The 19,376-nt window shown below is 41.0% G+C and overlaps 1 protein-coding gene across 5 annotated transcripts; it reads right to left on the bottom strand.

Moving 5' to 3' along the window:
• Positions 1–3,755: 3,755 nt before the first annotated feature.
• On the bottom strand, positions 3,756–19,011 carry rufy2 (RUN and FYVE domain containing 2). 5 transcript variants are annotated; one of them, XM_024008145.2, is made up of 19 exons: positions 18,923–19,011; positions 18,100–18,242; positions 14,569–14,742; positions 12,369–12,486; positions 10,959–11,060; positions 10,558–10,681; positions 10,141–10,205; positions 9,769–9,834; positions 9,315–9,384; positions 9,114–9,215; positions 8,862–8,978; positions 8,434–8,601; positions 6,935–7,032; positions 5,617–5,736; positions 5,347–5,476; positions 5,120–5,214; positions 4,757–4,805; positions 4,400–4,480; positions 3,756–4,216 (listed from the first exon to the last, which is right to left on the bottom strand). In XM_024008145.2, the coding sequence occupies exons 2-19, from the start codon at positions 18,173–18,175 to the stop codon at positions 4,073–4,075; spliced, it is 1,899 nt and encodes a 632-aa protein (XP_023863913.1). In that variant the 5' UTR covers positions 18,176–18,242; positions 18,923–19,011; the 3' UTR covers positions 3,756–4,072. The 5 variants fall into 5 exon arrangements, with proteins under 5 accessions (XP_023863913.1, XP_023863912.1, XP_023863911.1 ...); XM_024008144.2 differs by lacking the exon at positions 18,923–19,011 and adding an exon at positions 17,105–17,298 and having other exon boundaries at positions 18,100–18,187; XM_024008143.2 differs by lacking the exons at positions 18,100–18,242; positions 18,923–19,011 and adding an exon at positions 17,105–17,640.
• Between the last annotated feature and the right edge of the window lie 365 nt (positions 19,012–19,376).

Below are 19,376 nucleotides of genomic sequence, written 5' to 3'. Positions count from 1 at the left end.
TCTCCTTCTTGGTCAAATAGCCCTTACACAGCCTGGAGGTGTGTTGCGTCATTGTCCTGTTGAAAAACAAATGATTGTCCCACTAAGCGCAAACCAGATGGGATGGTGTATCTCTGCAGAATGCTGTGGTAGCCATGCTGGTTAAGTGTGCCTTGAATTCTAAATAAAATCACTYACAATGTCACCAGCAATGTGGTGACATGCGGAGAACATCCGTTCACCCTCTCTGCGTCTCACAAAGACACGGCAGTTGGAACCAAAAATCTCAAATTTGGGCTCATCAGACCAAAGGACCGATTTCCACCAGTCTAATGTCCATTGCTCGTGTTTCTTGGCCTAAGCAAGTCTCTTCTTCTTATTGGTGTCCTTTAGTAGTGGTTTCTTTGCAGTAATTCGACCATGAAGGCCTGATTCACGCAGTCTCCTCTGAACAGTTGATGTTGAGATGTCTGTTACTTGACACATCAAGTAACAGACTTGATGTGTCAAGTAACACCAAATTGGGCTGTACTTTGACGCTGGTAACTCTAATGAACTTATCCTCTGCAGCAGAGGTAACTGGGTCTTCCTTTCCTGTGGCGGTCCTCATGGGAGCAAGTTTCGTACACCTGTTAATTGAAATGCATTCCAGGTGACTATCTCATGAAGCTTGTTGAGAGCATGCCAAAATTGTGCAAAGGGTGTCTACTTTGAAGAATCTCGGAAAATATTTTTTTTGATTTGTTTAACACTTGATTACATGATTCCATATGCGTTTTTTCATAGTTTGGTCTTCAGTATTATTCTACAATGTAGAAAATAGTACAAATAAAAACCCTGGAATGAGTAGGTATGTGTCTAATCTTTTGACTGGTACTGTGAAGTATTCACACACCTTTGCTATTAAGCTCCAAATTGAGCTCAGGTTCGTTAACTTTCCTTTGATCATCCAGTCCCGCTTTATTTGAAGTGAATCTTTTGGTTTCATAAGCACTACATAGATGCATCTCAAATCATCTATAACTGTATATCATGCTCTATAAAGATTTGTAATGTTGCATAACTGACAATCTATTTATGTTCACATTTTGTTCTCTTATGAAGCATGAAATACAGTTACAGATTTGTGACCCATTTATGCAGTGCTTATGAAGCCTTCATAAGGTGCACTTCAAATAGTGGGACAGATCATCGATGTCACAACAACTTGATTGGAGTCCACCTGTGGCCAATTCAATTGATTGGACACACCTGTCTAAGGTCCCACAGTTGACAGTGCATTTCAGAGCAGAAACTATACCATGAATTCCAAAGAACTGTCCATAGATCTCTGAAATAGAATTGTGATGAGGCATATCTGGGGAGGGGTATAACACAATTTGAGTGTTGAAAGTTTCCAAAAGCACAGTGGTCTCCATCATTGGGAAATGGAAGAAGAAAAAAAATGGAACTACCCAGACTCTGCCAAGAGCTGGCAGTATGACCAAACTGAGCAACCGGGAAGGAAGGAAGGAAGGACCTTGGTCAAGGAGGTGACCAAGAACTTAATGACCACTGACAGAACTACAGAGTTCCTTGGCTGAGATGGGAACCTGCCAGAAGGGCAACAGTCTCCAGCACGTCACCAATCTGGGCTTTATGGGAGCGTGACCAGATGGAAGCCACTCCTGAGAAAAAGGCACACGTCTGCATACCTGGAGTTTGCAAAAATGCACGTAAAAGACAGCATAAGGCAAAAGATTGGTCTGATGAGACAAATGTAACTCCTTGGCCTGAATGCAAAGTGCTGTCTGAAAAAAACAGCTCATCACCTGTCTTAACACCCTCCCTACCTTGAAGCATAGTGGCAGCATCATGCTATTGGTATGCTTTTCAGCAGCAGGGACTGGGAGACTGGTAAGGATAGAGAGGAAAATGGTTGGCAAATATGCGCAACCTGCTTCAGAGAGCAGACTGGGGCGAAGATTTACGTTCCAACAGGACAATGACCCCAAGCATACATTCAAAGCAATATTGACATGGCTTCAGAAAAATMTGAAAGTCTTTCAGTGGCCTAGCCAAAGCTCTGTCTTAAATCCCATTGAAAATATATGTGGAAGGACTTGAAGATTGCTGTTCCCCATCAAACTTAAATCTGCAAGGAAGAATGGGAGAAAATCCCCAAATCCAGATGTGCAAAGCTGATACAGACACKCACGACTACACAAAGCTGTAATTGCCACCAAAGGTGTTTCTACAAAGTATTGACTCAGGTTTGTGAATACTTATGTAAATTAGATTTCTGTATTTCATTTTCAATAAATGTGCAATTTTTTWWATWWTATTTTTTACATGTTTTCACATTGTGTGTATGTGTGTGTGAGAGAGAGAGAAAAAAAATCTTTAATACATTTTTAATTGAGGCTTTAACTAAATGTGGAATAAGTCCCGTGTGTCTCAGTTGGTAGAGCATGGCACTTGCAATGCCAGGGTTGTGGGTTCAATTCCCACAGGGGACCAGTATGAACAAATATGAAAATGTATGCATTCGCTACTGTAAATCACTCTGGATAAGAGGGTCTGCTAAATTACTAAAATGGGTATGAATACTTTGAGGGTTCTGTAAGTAGATGGGGGACGCCATCTTTATTCATGTCCGCTATTGTGTACTACATCCATTTCATATTTTATGTCCTGCAAAAATATGAAGGGGGAAAAAATCCTGCAATTCGTATATGTTACGAATTGTAATTCGTACAATATGTTACATATTTGTAAATGTTTAAGATCCCTGATGATGCTACCATACTGCACACAGCATGTTTTGATCATCTATGTGAGATGTAGCACATCCATTTGTAATAAAGTATTAATTCCAGTTTTGGAAAATTATATATTGTAAACATTGCTTTGCTGATTGAATACAAAACAAAATCCAGCAAGTGTATAAGTGGTTACAAGAATTCGTGCATCTCAAATTCCTTGCCACTTTGTGATCCAAGTTTTTTAACTTGCCTGACAAATATTTGAATAAAATGTGCAAAAAAAAATTGTCTCTGAAAAGAAATACAAGATTGGCATGTTTCCAAACTTAATTGTTAGCTAGCTACAGTATTTGAATACTTAAGGTAATAATTTATTAAGCATACTTAATCAAAAGTACAACATATATTTGCTGTGCTGTTTCATGTAGTTTCTGCTTCTTCGTCACAAAGCAGTATCGGGAACATTAGTGCTTTTGGTAAACATACTTCTGAAATGTGCCTGCATTCTACCATGCAGAAACAAGTCTGTGAAAGGTACTCATTTAGTATTTTGGCTTATTAGAGGCACATGTGAATTACATCAGTTAAAGGAGAAGTTCACTTTGTTTAACCAAATCTCTTTTTGTAAATAGCATGCTATAGAGGTGTCCAGCCACTTTTGCGATTTCACTTGGTTTTGAGAAATCCCACCAGCAAGATACTTCCTCATGCTCTTTCTACAGTTGCAGGGGCACAGATAAAACAGCTCCAAAAAAACATATTTTTTTAGAAACGACAACACTCAGTATAGTGATGCATTTCTTTAGATGTTGTACACAAAAGTGTCATTACAAACTTTATCCGCAATGTTATTCCATTTTGTGATACTTTCCGTGTTCAAGCATTCCCAGGTTCTCACCATAATGGGAATGAGAAAGCACACAAATGTAAATAAAAAAGAGATTTGGTCAACAACAAAATAATGTACTCATCCTTTAAGACCGTTCAAGTGAAATAACATGACTCAAAACAAAAATATGACTCCAGTCCTTATCACATCAGGCTCAGCCACTGTATCACACAGAGAAACATACTTTAAAATTGTCTCATCAAGATATTCTTACTGCAGATTTGGAATGATATGCTCAGCTGCCCAAATGGTTTATCTATTGTAAGGAAATGTTGACATTTATCACAAGAACCTTAGTGTCACAGATATAACATCTCAAATCTCATGCTACACAAAGCGATATACCTTGTAGAATGTACACACTTGACACCTGATAACAGTCACACGAGCTCAGAGGTTTCCTGGTAGTCTGAGCTGCGGGATTGAGTTAAAGCTGCGGCTGGGCCTGAAGGGGGGCATCTCACGTGGCATTGGAGGAGCAGCGTTGGAGGAGAAGGGCGTGGCACGTATCACAGACCCTCACTGGTTTTGGCGATGCAGGGAGGGGCAGCTCGTTGTCAGAGCATGCATTGCAGAAGATCTCCCCACAGTTTCTACAGTGGTGCTAGAGAAATGAGACATGGAAAACACCTCAGCTTATCTAGGCAAGAAGTACACCCCAAGGAGAAGGTGGGTTATGGTTTGCATAGTTGCTATTCTTGTTAATGTCACACCTTTTTGTGTTGATTGCTGGTTCAGCATTGTCCCAATTAATTTCACATGAAAAATGTAATGAGTTCATCCTAACCTTTCTCCTAGAGATGGAGAACTCCTTTTCACAAAGTTTACAGTGGGTAGCATCTTTGTCCTTCAGCCAGACCTGCCCTCCCTGGAATATTTGTTAGATCGYGCACTCATGGAACAGCACTCTCAAATTTCAACATGCTTGTTGGTAGTTCAGTTCCAATTAAATAAAAGTTTTGCAGATGTTATCACAGGTGCAGCGAAATACTTATGTTTCTCGCTCAAACAGTGCAGCAATATAATACACACAATCTAAAAGTAAAATAAATTCAGACATTTCAATTAAGTTGTTTTCATCAGAAAATGTACTGATTGGATTGAACTTTAATTTGAACAATGATGTAGAACTCAAGACACTTACCTGAAGAGCTTTATTTGCCTCTTTTATGTCTTCGATTTTAAGTTTTGATCTGGATTAAGAAAAGCCAGGCATCAGTTAAATGAATTCATGTCTCATATTATTCATTAAAAAAATTCTTAACGGGAACTTTAAAACAGTAAGAGCACTAACTAAAGGCAAGGAGGAATGAAAGGGGATCATGTATGTGATTATAGCCCCTCCACAACATAAAATAATGTTGCTTCTGATACAGCCTTTCCACTTTTATCTTAAAAGGTACGATGAGATTGCTGTAATTGATGTGGGTAAGAGGCCGAATTCCTATTTGAAAGAGACAGTGTTAGATAAAAACGTACATCAAATGAGTTTAAAATAGACAAGTACTCGCTGAGTTTGCAGCCTAGCTCCTCCAGGGCCTGCTCCTGTTCTTCACAAATCCCCTTCAGCTGGCTGTTCTCATCCTGCAGCCTGTGGAACTCCTGGAGAAAAAKAWGTCAAATACATCAATCCACCGTGTGTATAAATATACTCTACACCTGTGACGCAACAGAAAATATGTTGAACATAATACTTCTTAATGCCACAATAAACCCCACGAGGAACCCTCAAACCTTTTTAAGTCCATTTATTTGCTGGGCTTCAGCACTGAGCTGGGCGACGATGTCTCGTTCCCTCTCCAGGTCGTTCTGTAAGGTTTGCCGCCACTCCTTCTCAATCTTTAGGTCTGTCTCCAGCTGCAGCCTACAACAGGAACAAAATCCTGGATTACAGCCAGATTACTATCCCTTAATCTTAATTTTGGTGCAGAAACAATATATTTATTGTATATAGGAATAAGTGCTAAGAGCTACTGTAAATATACAGTATGTATGTGTACTTACATTTGCTTCTCTCTCTGGGCTATCTGCTTTTGGAGGCTGTCGGCTTTGTTGGCAAAGTCATGCTTGAATTTGCGAGCTCCATCTTCTGCAGTCCAGCGGTCCCGCTCTGCCTCTTGTAATCTGGTGTAATTCAAACCAACTGGGTAAAACTGAGGCTCCAATCACAAAGAAAAGGGGATGCAATGGGACAAACTGGCAGAAGAAAAAGGGGAGACCAAACACCTACAGGCAGGCAGGCCCCTTTGGAGGGAAGATGGCCAGGCAGTGGCAGGCCAGTTTAACATTTCCATGAACACACTCATGGGGCTAAAGATGGTGTGTTCACTACACTCAAAGACAAACATAATGGTGCTGCCAATGATTTCATCATTCCACGACCACAATTTCAAAACATTTAACTTTATTGTTTCATGTGATAAACAATTGTTATACTTTTTATTGGCTATAATGAGTATAGTATTTGCTCTTACAGATATGTTTGAGTGTATTAGTTATTACAGTGCAACAATAATGGGATGCACTACAAAACTTCCTTTTGTGAAAGAAGCTTATCTTAACATTAGACTGATACAAAAACCAATGAACTGTTACTTTACGATACTGCATATGAACAAATCCCCTGCCTAGTGTTTGCTGAGAGTTAGTGGTTGTGTTTAAAAGCTCAGAAAGAGATGTCTTTAACAAGCTTATATTGGTTCTCAGTGTCTGTGCTGGCACATTTTACAAATGACATGGCGAGTGTGCGTGTCTGGCTCAGCAAATCTTTATCACTATTGAGATCAAGTAGGTATGATGGGGGGGGGTACAGGATGATAGAAAGAGGTGTATCGATGTAGAAATTAAAAGTATGAGGGTAAAAGATGGAAGAAATAAAGGCAAGAAGGAAAGCAAAAAGGGAAAGAGGATGTCAATATCAGTGAACRTCCATTTTACCAAAAACCTTAAGAAATTGTTAAGCAAAGCATTCTCATAAAGATGTCAAAGAAGATGGCAAACCAAAGGAAGACAAAGGGAAGGATGGTCCGTGTTGACTGAGACGTGACGAAGCTATGGTCGCATCTTAACACAACCAGACTACAGCCAAGTCAATGCTCCAAATGATTGATACGGTGAAACATATATTTATAAAAATACACCTACATGCAAAAAGAGGAAATACTTTGCATGCCACATTATGGCCCGGTTTCCTGCACACAGATTAAGCATTTCATCTCCACTGAAAGCACTTTTTAGTTCAGGGCTAGGCTTAATCTGGGAAACCGGGCCTTAAATATTAATTGCAAATGATTTAAGAGGATCTTTAAGTCAACACCCTTACCTTTGCTCCAGCTGTTTCATGGTTGCTGTGATTTGATTGGTCTTCTCCTCCAAACGAGTGATCATGTCGTTCTTCTGTTTCATGCCATCATCAGAAGTCTGGTTGACAACACAAGAAAGCCCTCAGATCAGTATAGTCACTGTAAAATAATAACCTGAAAGTATTCCACCCCTTGACATTTTCCACATTTTGTTGTGTTACAGCCTGAATTTTAAATGTATTAAATTGAGATCTGTCACTGGCTTACACACAATACCCCATGTCAAAGTTGAATATGTTTTTAATTTGTAATCTATTTAACAAATTAATTAAAAATGAAACGCTGAAATGTCTTGAGTCAATATTGCTTGTTACCTATTAGTAAATGGGTAAAAATAAAAAAAGCAGACATTGAATATCCCTTTGAGCATGGTGAAGTTGTTAATTACACTTTGCATGGTGTATCAATACACCCAGCCACTACAAATATACATGCGTCCTTCCTAGCTCAGTTGCCGGAGAGGAAGGAATCCACTCAGGGATTTTACCATGAAGCCAATGGTAACTTTAAAACGGTTACAGAGTTTAATGGCTACAATAGGAGAAAACTGTGGATGGATCAACAACGTAGTTACTCCACAATACTAACCTAATTGACAGAGTGAAAAGAAGGAAGCCTGTATAGAATAAAAATATTCWAAAATATACATCCTGTTTGCAACAAGGCACTAAAGTAATACTGCAAAAAATGTGGCAAAGCAATAACTTTTTGTTCTGAATATAAAGTGTTATGTTTGGGSCAAATACAATATAACACATTACTGAGTACCACTCTCCATATTTTCAACCATAGTGGTGGCTGCATCATGTTATGGGTATGCTTGTACCCGTTAAGGATTGGGGAGTTTTTCCAGGATAAAAAATMAAACAGAATGGAGTTAAGCACAGGCAGAATTCTAGAGGAAAAGCTGGTTCAGCTTTCCAGCACACTGGGATTCACCTTTCAATTCACCTTTCAGCAGGACAATAACCTAAGGCCAAATTTACCCCGAAGTTCCTTACCATGAAGACAATGAATTTTCCAGAGTGGCCGAGTTACAGTTTTGACTTAAATCTACGGCAAGACCTGAAAATGGTTGTCTAGCTATGATAAACAACTAATTWGACAGAGCTTGAAGAATTATGAAAATAATAAATGGGCAAATGTTGCACAATCCAGGTGTGGAAATCTCTTAGAGACTTACCCAGAAAGACTCACAGACGTAATCACTGCCAAAGGTGCTTCTATAAAAGTATTGAGTCAGTGGTGTGAATACTTATGTAAATTAGATATTTCTGTATTTAATTTTCAATAAATTTGCTAACATTTCTAAAAACATGTTAACTTTTTCATTATGGGGTATTGTGTGGAATAAGTCAAGGGGTATGGATACTTTCTGAAGGCACTGTAACAAACAATATAGCCTACTCTATTCACAAAAGCACCAGCAAAATGTGCCATACAAAAAGCTCCACTGTACCTGCATTTTTGTGTACATTTCCACATTGATGGCCTTGACTTCATCCAGCTGGTGGCGCAGGCCGATCAGTGTGTCCTGTTTTTCGTGAATGTCCTTCTCCAACAGTTTCATGGCCAGATCCATCTCCTGCTTCATGCTCACCTGTACCACCAACTCATTTTCCACATCCTACAGTGGGGCACAACGACAGCAGCTGTCGGTCACCCCAAATCCTGCTTAACTGTAAACCACTGACCTTCCTTACACAGACAATGCTACTGACTGCACCTTGCAAGCAAAGATGACCATTTCAGAATTCTGAGTTGGCTTACATTGGCAGTGTTGCCTCTATTGTATAGGTGAGGCAGGCTCCACTTTCTACTGTAGCTCTTCCCTCAGCCTGTGCCCCCTTAGAAAAAGTATGGGGAAACAACTGGATGACAACTGACCTGGCGTAGTTGACACTCCTCCCTGAGCTGTCTCCTGGCCTCGTTGTACATCTCGTCAAGGCCCTGCCTCGACTGCTTATAGGTGTCCAGCTCCACATCCACGTCAACCTGGGTCACCTGACAGTGACACAAAAGGAGACATTAGTGGATTAGACCAGACCCACATGTCCTTAGACCACAAACACAACAAATGAGGAACATGTTGAAGTCTGACTGACCAAGACAGAGAGCAGGACATTGTAAAAGGCAAACCTGAAGTTGCTGCTGAGCTTTTATGAGAATAATAGTGTTCTCATTTCTAAGCTGATGGTTCTCCTCTTGCAGTTTGATTATGTTATTTTTTGCAATCGCCAGCTACAATGAAAAGAGGTTCAAATGAACACCAAATCAGATGTATAAAATGGTAAATGCTTCAGAATGTTAGTACAGTACTAATAAGAGAGAATGRCATACCTCCTCAATGAGTTTAGAGTTTGATTTCTCCAAGTTATCGACCCTCCCTTGTAAGCCGTGTACTGAAGAACTGTGTCAAAGAAACAAGTGCTAATTTAGTGCCATTTRATATTTAGTCTCTCCCAACAGACATTTGAAGAAACACACTGCTTCAAATGAGTCTACTGCATGTTCAATCAGACTTAAAAGTCCTCACAAAAGAACCTGAGCAGTCCTTTCATTGTCTTTTACAATTAAATGTCCTGCCGTTGAACTAGTGAGCTTGAGTTCTGTAGTGGTTGAGGTTGTGCAATGAACCTAAGACAATACAACAGAAGAGACATCTGTACTTGCATAACCAGTGTCAATGACTTGGCCTAAATAAGAGCTGAAACACATGGTTGAGCAATTATCACACCAATTTCCCCCCCKAAAAATGATACAGTATGGTAAAGAAAAAGAAAAAAAGACTTACTTAAGCTGCCTATTTAATTCTTCAACATAGTTCTTCTGGTCTAGGATGGCTGCTATTTGACCATTTCTATTGMGGAAACAAATCATGGAAGAGAAAATCTGTAAATTAGTCAACATTTATGTTCAAACATTTCAAGCATACTATTATCCTTCTCAGCTTATCCAAGACAAATAATGTATAGTAGTAGATGTTTTAATGGGTATATTCCATCTCATTAAAGCAGTGATTGAGAGAGATATATATACACACACTTTAAGGTTGTGTCTTTAGATTTGGGGCAGGGTCCCCAGAAATTCTGCATGGGAAAAATGAAGTCCCCATTGAAAAAGTTTGAATACCACTGCATTAAGGTAACAAGAGTATCAACTTCACCTTTCTCCACTTCTGTAGTCATCAATGTCATTTTTCAAGTACATTGAYAAGTCAATGACCCCAACCTAAGAAATGTTAAATGTCACATACACCATTATTTAGAAATGTCTGCATAGACTGTGACCAGTTTWTTCCTTCTCAAGTTGGACAGAGATAATTAGACTATAAAATGTCCACTACTACAATCTGAGCAGATTAGAAGCGCAGCTGAACAGTTTGCACAATGTTTGTACTGTGACATTTCTTCCAGATACTAGTTTGTTGGGATGAGATGAGTAATCTCCATGAGGTGAAAGGAACACCAATCCTGTGTCATCAAGTAGGACCCTGAATAACAGTGTCCTCTCACTTGCCTAATTTAAAGGCTGTCAATGGGGAATTTTTGAACAATGCCTGAAGTGAGGGGCGTTGACTCACCTGTGTATCCAGGTCCTCGCCCTTGACACACAGGTTGGCATCGATCACATTGAGTCCCACCAGCAGGCCAACGATGACAGCACCCTCCTCCTCTACCATCACAGCAGAGTTATCATAGAAATCACTGTGGGTACACACAAAGAAACATATTTCACATTAAATTGTGAAAACAAATATAATTACTGTTTATTCTAACAGTATATCTTCATAGAAAATGGCATGAGACTTTGACACCTCCTTTACCCATCTGAAGGTATTAGAGTCTAGCCTGCTGAGAGGCAGATGGTGAACCACCACTGAGGAGCCTCCCCTGTCTTCCTGCCCAAGGGGTTTGATTGGAGGTGAAACAGTGTGTGAGAAAAACAGTGTGAGTGAATTGAGACTGGGGGTACTTCCAGTACCTCAGCAGGTCCTTTCTGGTGATCAGAAGGCGGAGGTAATCAGCCAGCCTCTTCTGCATCAGGGCCAGACGCAGCCAGGCCCGAGCTCTGCCCAGTGGAGTCCTACAACAACAGAGCACAAACTGCAACTATTAGTCCAACAATCCATAGTCATATATTATACCCCTATTTACATTCCAAGTGAAGAGGCCSATGGGGYGGGGGGGGGGGGGGGGGCTGTGTCTTTAAAATATCKAAARACTGCATCTATGTGTGTGGATATTAGATGTGGRGTGCATGATTTGTGATCGACATGCAAGTTGTTTCCACAATGTTTAACAGCACGGCTGTGTCATCAACTTTATAGCACACTCAGAGGAAAATGTATCTGCTTGCTTTCCAAGGTTATAAAATAGATGTCTTTCCCTTTATTTCTATGGTGTTCCCTTTGCAATCCGAGGTACAATTCTGCTGCTCCAGAGTTTCAGTCATAAAAACCCCCACAACTGAACAGAAAACAATGTGAAAGTACAACAATACATTGACACTTCCCTGTTCTGACTCAAATTTTCTCTTTATTATATCAGTAAGCAGAGGAGTCCACTTTTAGTACACTTTCAGCTTGCAGTGAACAGTAGTGGCTTTTATGGCCTACAAATGTAAACAAAACCAACATCTGTTTATTATCTATGCATATTCACTTTACCCCTACCTACATGTACAAATTACCTCGACTAACCTGTACCCCCGCACATTGACTCGGTACCGGTACCCCCTGTATATAGCCTAGTTATTGTGTTACTTTTTTTTTTAACTTTAGTTTATTTAGTAAATATTTTCTTAACTCTTTTCTGAAAACTGCATTGTTGGTTAAGGGCTTTTAAGTAAGCATTTCACGGTCTACACCTGTTGTGATCAGCTCATGTGACAAATATATTTTGATTTGATCTGAACAAAGGTCATAAAACAGAAATGTCTGAGAAATAACAAAGTGCTAGTGCACTCAAATGGGTAAACCACGTAGTTAAAAAAATGTATTGTGGGCTTACAAAAACATGTCAAACAAAGGCCAACGCGTTGCGGCATGGTGTCAGCCATCATCAGGGTGTAAAGATCAAGGCTGACACCATGCCGTAATGCTTTGACCTTTGTTTGTCATGTTAACTATTCCCAACGAAATGGCAAGAGAATAAAGGCTTTGTAGGGCTCAATTCAATCCGTAGAGCTGAAGATCAGCGTTGTAGCACAATTGACATTTAAATTCAGTGTTCCCGCGTCAGCGGCGACTGCATTCACATTAAATGCTGCATCTGTCGGTTCAATCAGAAATTACCTTTACATTTCAAACACGCTATAGTGCTGAACTTCGGTGAAGCAGATTGAATCAAGCCCTTAATCAAAAAGTGTGTGTGTGTGTGTGTGTGTGTGTACTTTAGTCCTGGTAGGTCCCTGACGCTGGCTGCAATCTCTCCTGCCTCAGGACACAACTTCTCCACCATCTCCAGAGGACCCCACAGTGACTTGTTGTATCCAAGAAAGGACTTCTTCACTAGGGTTGCAAAAACAAACATTGATCCTTATGCCATGGGTAATGTTACACAACACTGTCGAGAAATTGTGTCTTTGCAACCTTAACTATCAAATAATGTATGGGAAAGGGGAGATTGCATATTTGTATATCCAGCATGTCCCGCCAAGGGCTGCCATTGGGGATTATGCAGTTGTTAGCTGCGTGTGAGTATGTGTGTGTGATTATGTATGAATGAATGTGTGTGTGCGTGTAGCTAGCTGTGTGTGATAATGTGTGTGTGTGTGTGTGTGTGTGTGTGTGATTATATGTACAGTGGGGAGAACAAGTATTTGATACACTGCCGATTTTGCTGGTTTTCCTACTTACAAAGCATGTAGAGGTCTGTAATTTTTATCATAGGTACACTTCAACTGCGAGAGACGGAATCAAAAATCCAGAAAATCACATTGTATGATTTTTAAGTAATTAATTTGCATTTTATTGCATGACATAAGTATTTGATCACCTACCAACCAGTAAGAATTCAGGCTCTCACAGACCTGGTAGTTTTTCTTTAAGAAGCCCTCCTATTCTCCACTCATTACCTGTATTAACTGCACCTGTTTGAACTCGTTACCTGTATAAAAGACACCTGTCCACACACTCAATCAAACAGACTCCAACCTCTCCACAATGGCCAAGACCAGGGAGCTGTGTAAGGACATCAGGGATAAAATTGTAGACCTGCACAAGGCTGGGATGGGCTACAGGACAATAGGCAAGCAGCTTGGTGAGAAGGCAACAAATGTTGGCGCAATTATTAGAAAATGGAAGAAGTTGAGATGACGGTCAATCACCCTCGGTCTGGGGCTCATGCAAGATCCACCTCGTGGGGCATCAATGATCATGAGGAGGTGAGGGATCAGCCCAGAACTACACGGCAGACCTGGTCAATGACCTGAAGAGAGCTGGGACCACAGCCTCAAAGAAAACCATTAGTAACACACTACGCCGTCATTGATTAAAATCCTGCAGCGCACGCAAGATCCCCTGCTCAAGCCAGCGCATGTCCAGGCCCGTCTGAAGTTTGCCAATGACCATCTGGATGATCCAGTGGAGGAATGGAGAAGGTCATGTGGTCTGATGAGACAAAAATAGAGCTTTTTGGTCTAAACTCCACTCGCCGTGTTTGGAGGAAGAAGGATGAGTACAACCCAAGAACATCACCAACCGTAAGCATTAGAGGTGGAAACATCATTCTTTGGGATGCTTTTCAGCAGGGGACAGGACGACTGCACCGTATTGAGGGAGGATGGATGGGGCCATGTATCGCGATATCTTGGCCAACAACCTCCTTCCCTCAGTAAGAGCATGAAGATGGGTTGTGGCTGGGTATTCCAGCATGACAACGACCCGAAACACACAGCCAGGGCAACTAAGGAGTGGCTCCGTAAGAAGCATCTCAAGGTCCTGGAGTGGCCTTAGCCAGTCTCCAGACCTGAAACCAATAGAAAATCTTTGGAAGGAGCGAAAGTCTGTATTGCCAGCGACAGCCCCGAAACCTAACGGATCTGGAGAAGGTCTGTATGGAGGAGTGGGCCATAATCCCTGCTGCAGTGTGTGCAAACCTGGTCAAGAACTACAGGAAACGTATGATCTCTGTAATTGCAAACAAAGTTTCTGTACAAATATTAAGTTCTGCTTTTCTGATGTATCAAATACTTATGTCATGCAAATAAATGAAATTAATTACTTAAAATCATACAATGTGATTTTTCTGGATTTTTGTTTTAGATTCGTCTCTCACAGTGAAGTATATCTATGATAAAAATTACAGACCTCTACATGCTTTGTAAGTAGGTAAACCTGCAAAATCGGCAGTGTATCAAATACTTGTTCTCCCCACTGTATGTGTGTGTGTAATTATATGTGTGTGTGTGTGTGTGTGTGTGGCTAGCTGTGTGTGCGATTGTGTGTGTGTGCATAGATAGCTGTATGTATTCATTATGTAACGAACATAAATTATTATGCAATGAAAACGTGTCCATAAGCTGATACTGTCACCATTATGAATAGGATTCAACTAGTTCTGCACCATCGTAACAATGAGTGAGTGAATACCTTTGAGGCCATGTTTGAGGCAGTGCTCCATGACAACAAAGAACTGCTGGAGTGGAGGGTAGTCGGAGTCCAGGGTGCGTCCAAAACTGAGGGCCGACTCGATCAGGCCTTTGATGCTGAGCTTGGCCATGTTCAGCAGATTAGTTCTCTCCATCGACATAGGGTCCCGCAGAGCTAGAGGGGGAAGGGAACAGACCCACAATAGGGAGTGGTCAATTCAAACTACCTATAGTATGTCAACAAAGAGCCATGCCATTATGTTTTTCATAGTAGTGCACACATACATACAGCAGATATTGACATCTATAGTGCCCATCTTACAGTATTTCAACAAACGGATACATCTCACATTTCATAATTCCCTARAACATGTGTTGTACAGACATGATACTGTATGTAGGCACGAAATTGGATTTCATCTTGGCCAATAAATAACCTTTTCTGATTAACTATATATGTAATGAGTGTTTCATCACCACTTCTGATCAAACCAGAAGAAAAACATTGATCAGAAACAGTTTTGCACTGGCCTCTAGCTGGAAATATGCAGTAGATGGATGGGTCCACAGAAATCKTATTAAATTACTTCTTACGTTTCTAATATGAGTTCTAATATGTAATTCTATGGATTTTAAGAACAAATTCTTATTTATTTGGCCTACCCCGGCCAAACCCGGACAACGCTGGGCCAATTGCACCGCCCTATGGGACTCCCAATCATGGCCGGATGTGATACAGCCTGGATTCGAACCAGGGACTGTAGTGACGCCTCTTGCACTGATATGCAGTGCCTTAGACCGCTGCGCCACCCATGCTTTGGGCAGTATCTTCTGCGTTTTTGAAAGGCCAGCAAGATATGGCAGCAGGCCTACAGTTTCAGAGTCTAGGCCTCAGTGATGGACTGGTGCTCTATAACAGCGGTATGCAGTATCCCCCCGATGTTTTTATCGCTCGCAACAATAGAATACTTGTATTTTTATTAACATACCWACAGTAGAATATCTTTCTAATGATGTCAGCTTTATTTTTCAACTCCTAATATTGAGCAAATTATACTCACTGGAGTATCTGACAGCACTCGCAAACAGGCTACCATTGCGACAAATGCCGCTGGCTGCTGGTAAGCTTTCTGGAATTGGACAAAACATTTTTGCTAACCTTTGTTTAACCAGTTGCTCTTAGCGAAACTGTGTTTGGAGTTAGCCTATTAGCTAGAAAGGTATGTTAGAATTTACACTTCCTCTTACAATTATAATGTGGGGTGGTCAAAATAATAAAAAACTATCTACCAAATCTATTTACTTAAAAATATTGAGTACTTCTCCTTGCCATTGTCATTCACATGATAAGACATGTTAATTAATTGTTTTGCTAACGTATGATGAGAGTCCTTGGGTCGCCGGTTTGCCTGGGAGGGGGTCCCTGGGCAAGATAAGATTAAAGACCCCTGCACAATAACGTATCCCCAATCAATCAGCACTCTCCCCATGTTYACAGAGCGAGCCACTGACAATAGGATAACATTTATGCAAATATTCAGACACATGGTAGAGCATGGCGCTTGCAACGCCTGTGTTGTGGGTTGATTCTCACGGGGGACTAGTACAAAAAAAAAGTATGAAAATGTATGTCGCTCTGGATAAGAGCTCTGCTAAATGACTAAAATGTAAATTGGGCAAATGATGGCATTGAGCATGTTGCTATTCTGTTTCAGATCAGAGTAGTCAGTGGGCTGTCATTCTGTCGCACCACTTCATGTGTGAGAGATCTATCGTTGCATTACAGGCCCAGTAATTCCAACTTCATAAGAGATGCAGCGTGCGTCACCCATTGTAAGGCAGCAAGCATCACATCTGGATCACGTTATGAGCCCGACCAGAGAGCACGAGACCTTGAAAATAAGTCATTTCAATGTCTTTTCAACGTCTTTTGCTCATAGGGCGGGGTGTGGTTTCGAACCAGCTATTGGTCTGTAGAAAAACCACATTAACACCAGAAGGTTATCACAATTTAACAATATTGCGGGCCGCTATCACACACTATTGTGCCAACCCCCCCACACTAGCATCCCATTGGACTTTCCCTTATTGTGTACCGGAGTCCTAACTAGCTAGCTTCGCAGTCGTTAACAGAACTGCAAGAAAGCAGCGTTTWGGTGCATTACCGGCACCTACAGTAGTGTACAGGAGCAGCTCAGTCTCCCGCCTGTGTACAGCGTCCTCGCGTAAACATTTGCCAATAGAAGTATAAAGAGGGGTTCCTGCAGATAAAGGAATGCCCACATGCAGGAACGCCCCGGATWGCGTGCCGCAATTACACCCTTCTCCAAATTGTCAATGAATGAATATGACTTGATTCTGATGCACAAGCGGAAAAATATATGCATGCTGCTAAATTGATTGTATGTTGCACTAAATCAACAATGACCGACATATGCATTTGATACTGTAACATGGGAGCAGGCACACGATGACATGACAGCTTTGTTGATTTATGCAAAAATCAAAAACATGATGAACACATTAGTCCAAATTACCTGGGACACTCCATTCGTTTACAAAAGATGTGGGTTCCGCTACCTTTGCCAGAACATGACTGCTGCTTCCTGAAAAGGTCTCCGATGCTTTCCTGGCTAGGGCAAATATGGGCGCCTGCCATCTCCCATCCCCTGCCATCATGGTCGTGGACGTGGTGCTAGCTTTTTCACCGGCCGATTTTTCTTCCTGTAACCTAAGGATTCCAAATACTTGAGACTTCTCCTTGTTGCTTTCTGCTTCAGCTAATGCAAGGTCTTGCTCTGCAGGTGTCGCCATCGTCGAAATATCATAAGGTTATGGACAATTCACCTGGCGACCATTGTTGCACAAATGTTTGGGATAACATTGCTAAATGATCCAATGCCAACCCTTTAATGTACAACACATTTCGTCTACATTCTACGAGTGAAGTCCGCTTTCACAGTCATCAATAACAAATGATCCCTTATTCGGCGTAGTGTAGAGATTTGTTTACACCCTACTGAAGCTGAATCCCTCAAGTCCGTAGGGTGGTGTCAAAAACGCTCACAAAACAAAAGCACTACGTAATGGAGTGCCATACTTGGGATTCTGCTACCCTCTACCGCTGGCTGGAAGAACTCCAGTTGATTATACATATACATGTATCAATTCTTTAAATTGAGTAAAATGTTAAATATGATTAATTAAACTTTTGTAAAATATATATTTTACTAGCCTAGCTCTGTACAGTGTTTACAGAAAATGMAAGTGTTGATCAGCCATGTATATTTCTTGTCAACAAGTTAACAGAAATGTATAATCTTACTCATGAATTAAAAAATTAAGTCAGTAGATAAACGTGATGCATGTCCCTGTGAAGTTAAATCATCTGAAATTGATCATTTAAATAATTCAATATAGCCTTTCAGTAGGATTCCAGTGTCTCTAAAAAAAAAAAAGTGTTGTAGCCAATTGTCTTGTACCAACCACCATGTGATTGAGAGGAAAATATAGGTTATCTGCTTTTGTTTACCTTGACTGTATGCAAGTCGCTCCATGCTCTCACTATGAGTGATGCCCCAGCGATGTAAACTCTGAGGGGAATACATAGTGAAGATCACTTCYGCCCAAGAAGATCCTGGATAGAAGAAGATCCTGGATACACCAATATTTGTACTGCGATAAGAAAGGAGAGTAGTCAAAGTGCTACACAATAGGATTGCCAACAGCAATTATCATTCATACAAAACCAACATTACAAGGGTTATGAATTTGTGGATATTTTAAATGTTAAATTTACAGAATTAAAGGGGGAAATCTAATTTATGTGCATGAGGGCCAACTGAGGGGAATACAGACAGTCAGTTTGCCATAAACCAACATATATAATAATGTGCACTTTATGGTCCTTAGTTTTGAATCTGGATCATAACACAGCAACTCATGAACCCATGGAGATTATCATTTTGTTTGTTATAAAGCAATACGATTATAACTGCTGTTCTTCGAACAGCCTTCTTATATTTTCAGAAMCAGGACTATGTGGAGTCCATTGACAGTGTCCGTCATGTTTCTGCTGTTCTCCTGCAGATTAGCCAGTCAGTGCTAAACTATCATATGACTAATTTCCTGCTGCACCCTCCCTGTCRGTGTCAGTCCAACATGGCCTGAGATACTGTATGTACTCTACACTGTAACATCCTCCCTTCTGTGTTCTCTTGTAGAATGTTCACTGGACATATACTAATTGACATTATACATTGGCACTAAACTAACCGCTGCACTGTCTGACTCTGCCAAATGGGCCCCTGGATTCTACAGCATTTCTAGAGTGACATAAAATGGTGACAACTTACCTCAGGCAGAGCAGCAACACACTATTTGTATTGGTTCAGCTGGGCTCAGACTGAATCAGTAACTCCAGAACATCCCTGGCTGGGATCYAGGCCTGTTGGCTGTGCTGCGTTGGACCTTGGTACCGAGGGAGCCTAATCCCTCTGCAGTTACAGGCAGAGGAGTGGGGATGTCTCTCAGAGGAACCACTTGGAGCACATAATACACATACGGGTAGCAGAGGAGAGGGGTCGATGAGGGCGGGGGAGGAGTCTCCCACTGAGAAGGGGAAGATATAGTTTTGCTGAGGGGGACGAACAAACTTACACAGACCAGCCAACCCCTGGCCTCCTGCAGTAATGCCGCGTTCAAAACAACAGGGAATTCAGAACTCGGAAATCTCTGACTCAGTGCATTCAAGATAACTGCGAACTCGAGAGAAAAAAAACGAGCGCCGACGGAAAAATCGTTTTGAAC

Source organism: Salvelinus sp. IW2-2015, linkage group LG18, assembly GCF_002910315.2.
Source record: "Salvelinus sp. IW2-2015 linkage group LG18, ASM291031v2, whole genome shotgun sequence".
NCBI classification, from domain to species: domain Eukaryota; kingdom Metazoa; phylum Chordata; class Actinopteri; order Salmoniformes; family Salmonidae; genus Salvelinus; species Salvelinus sp. IW2-2015.
The sequence above is the reverse complement of the archived record's forward strand: the minus strand, read 5'-3'. Positions and strand labels throughout refer to the sequence as shown.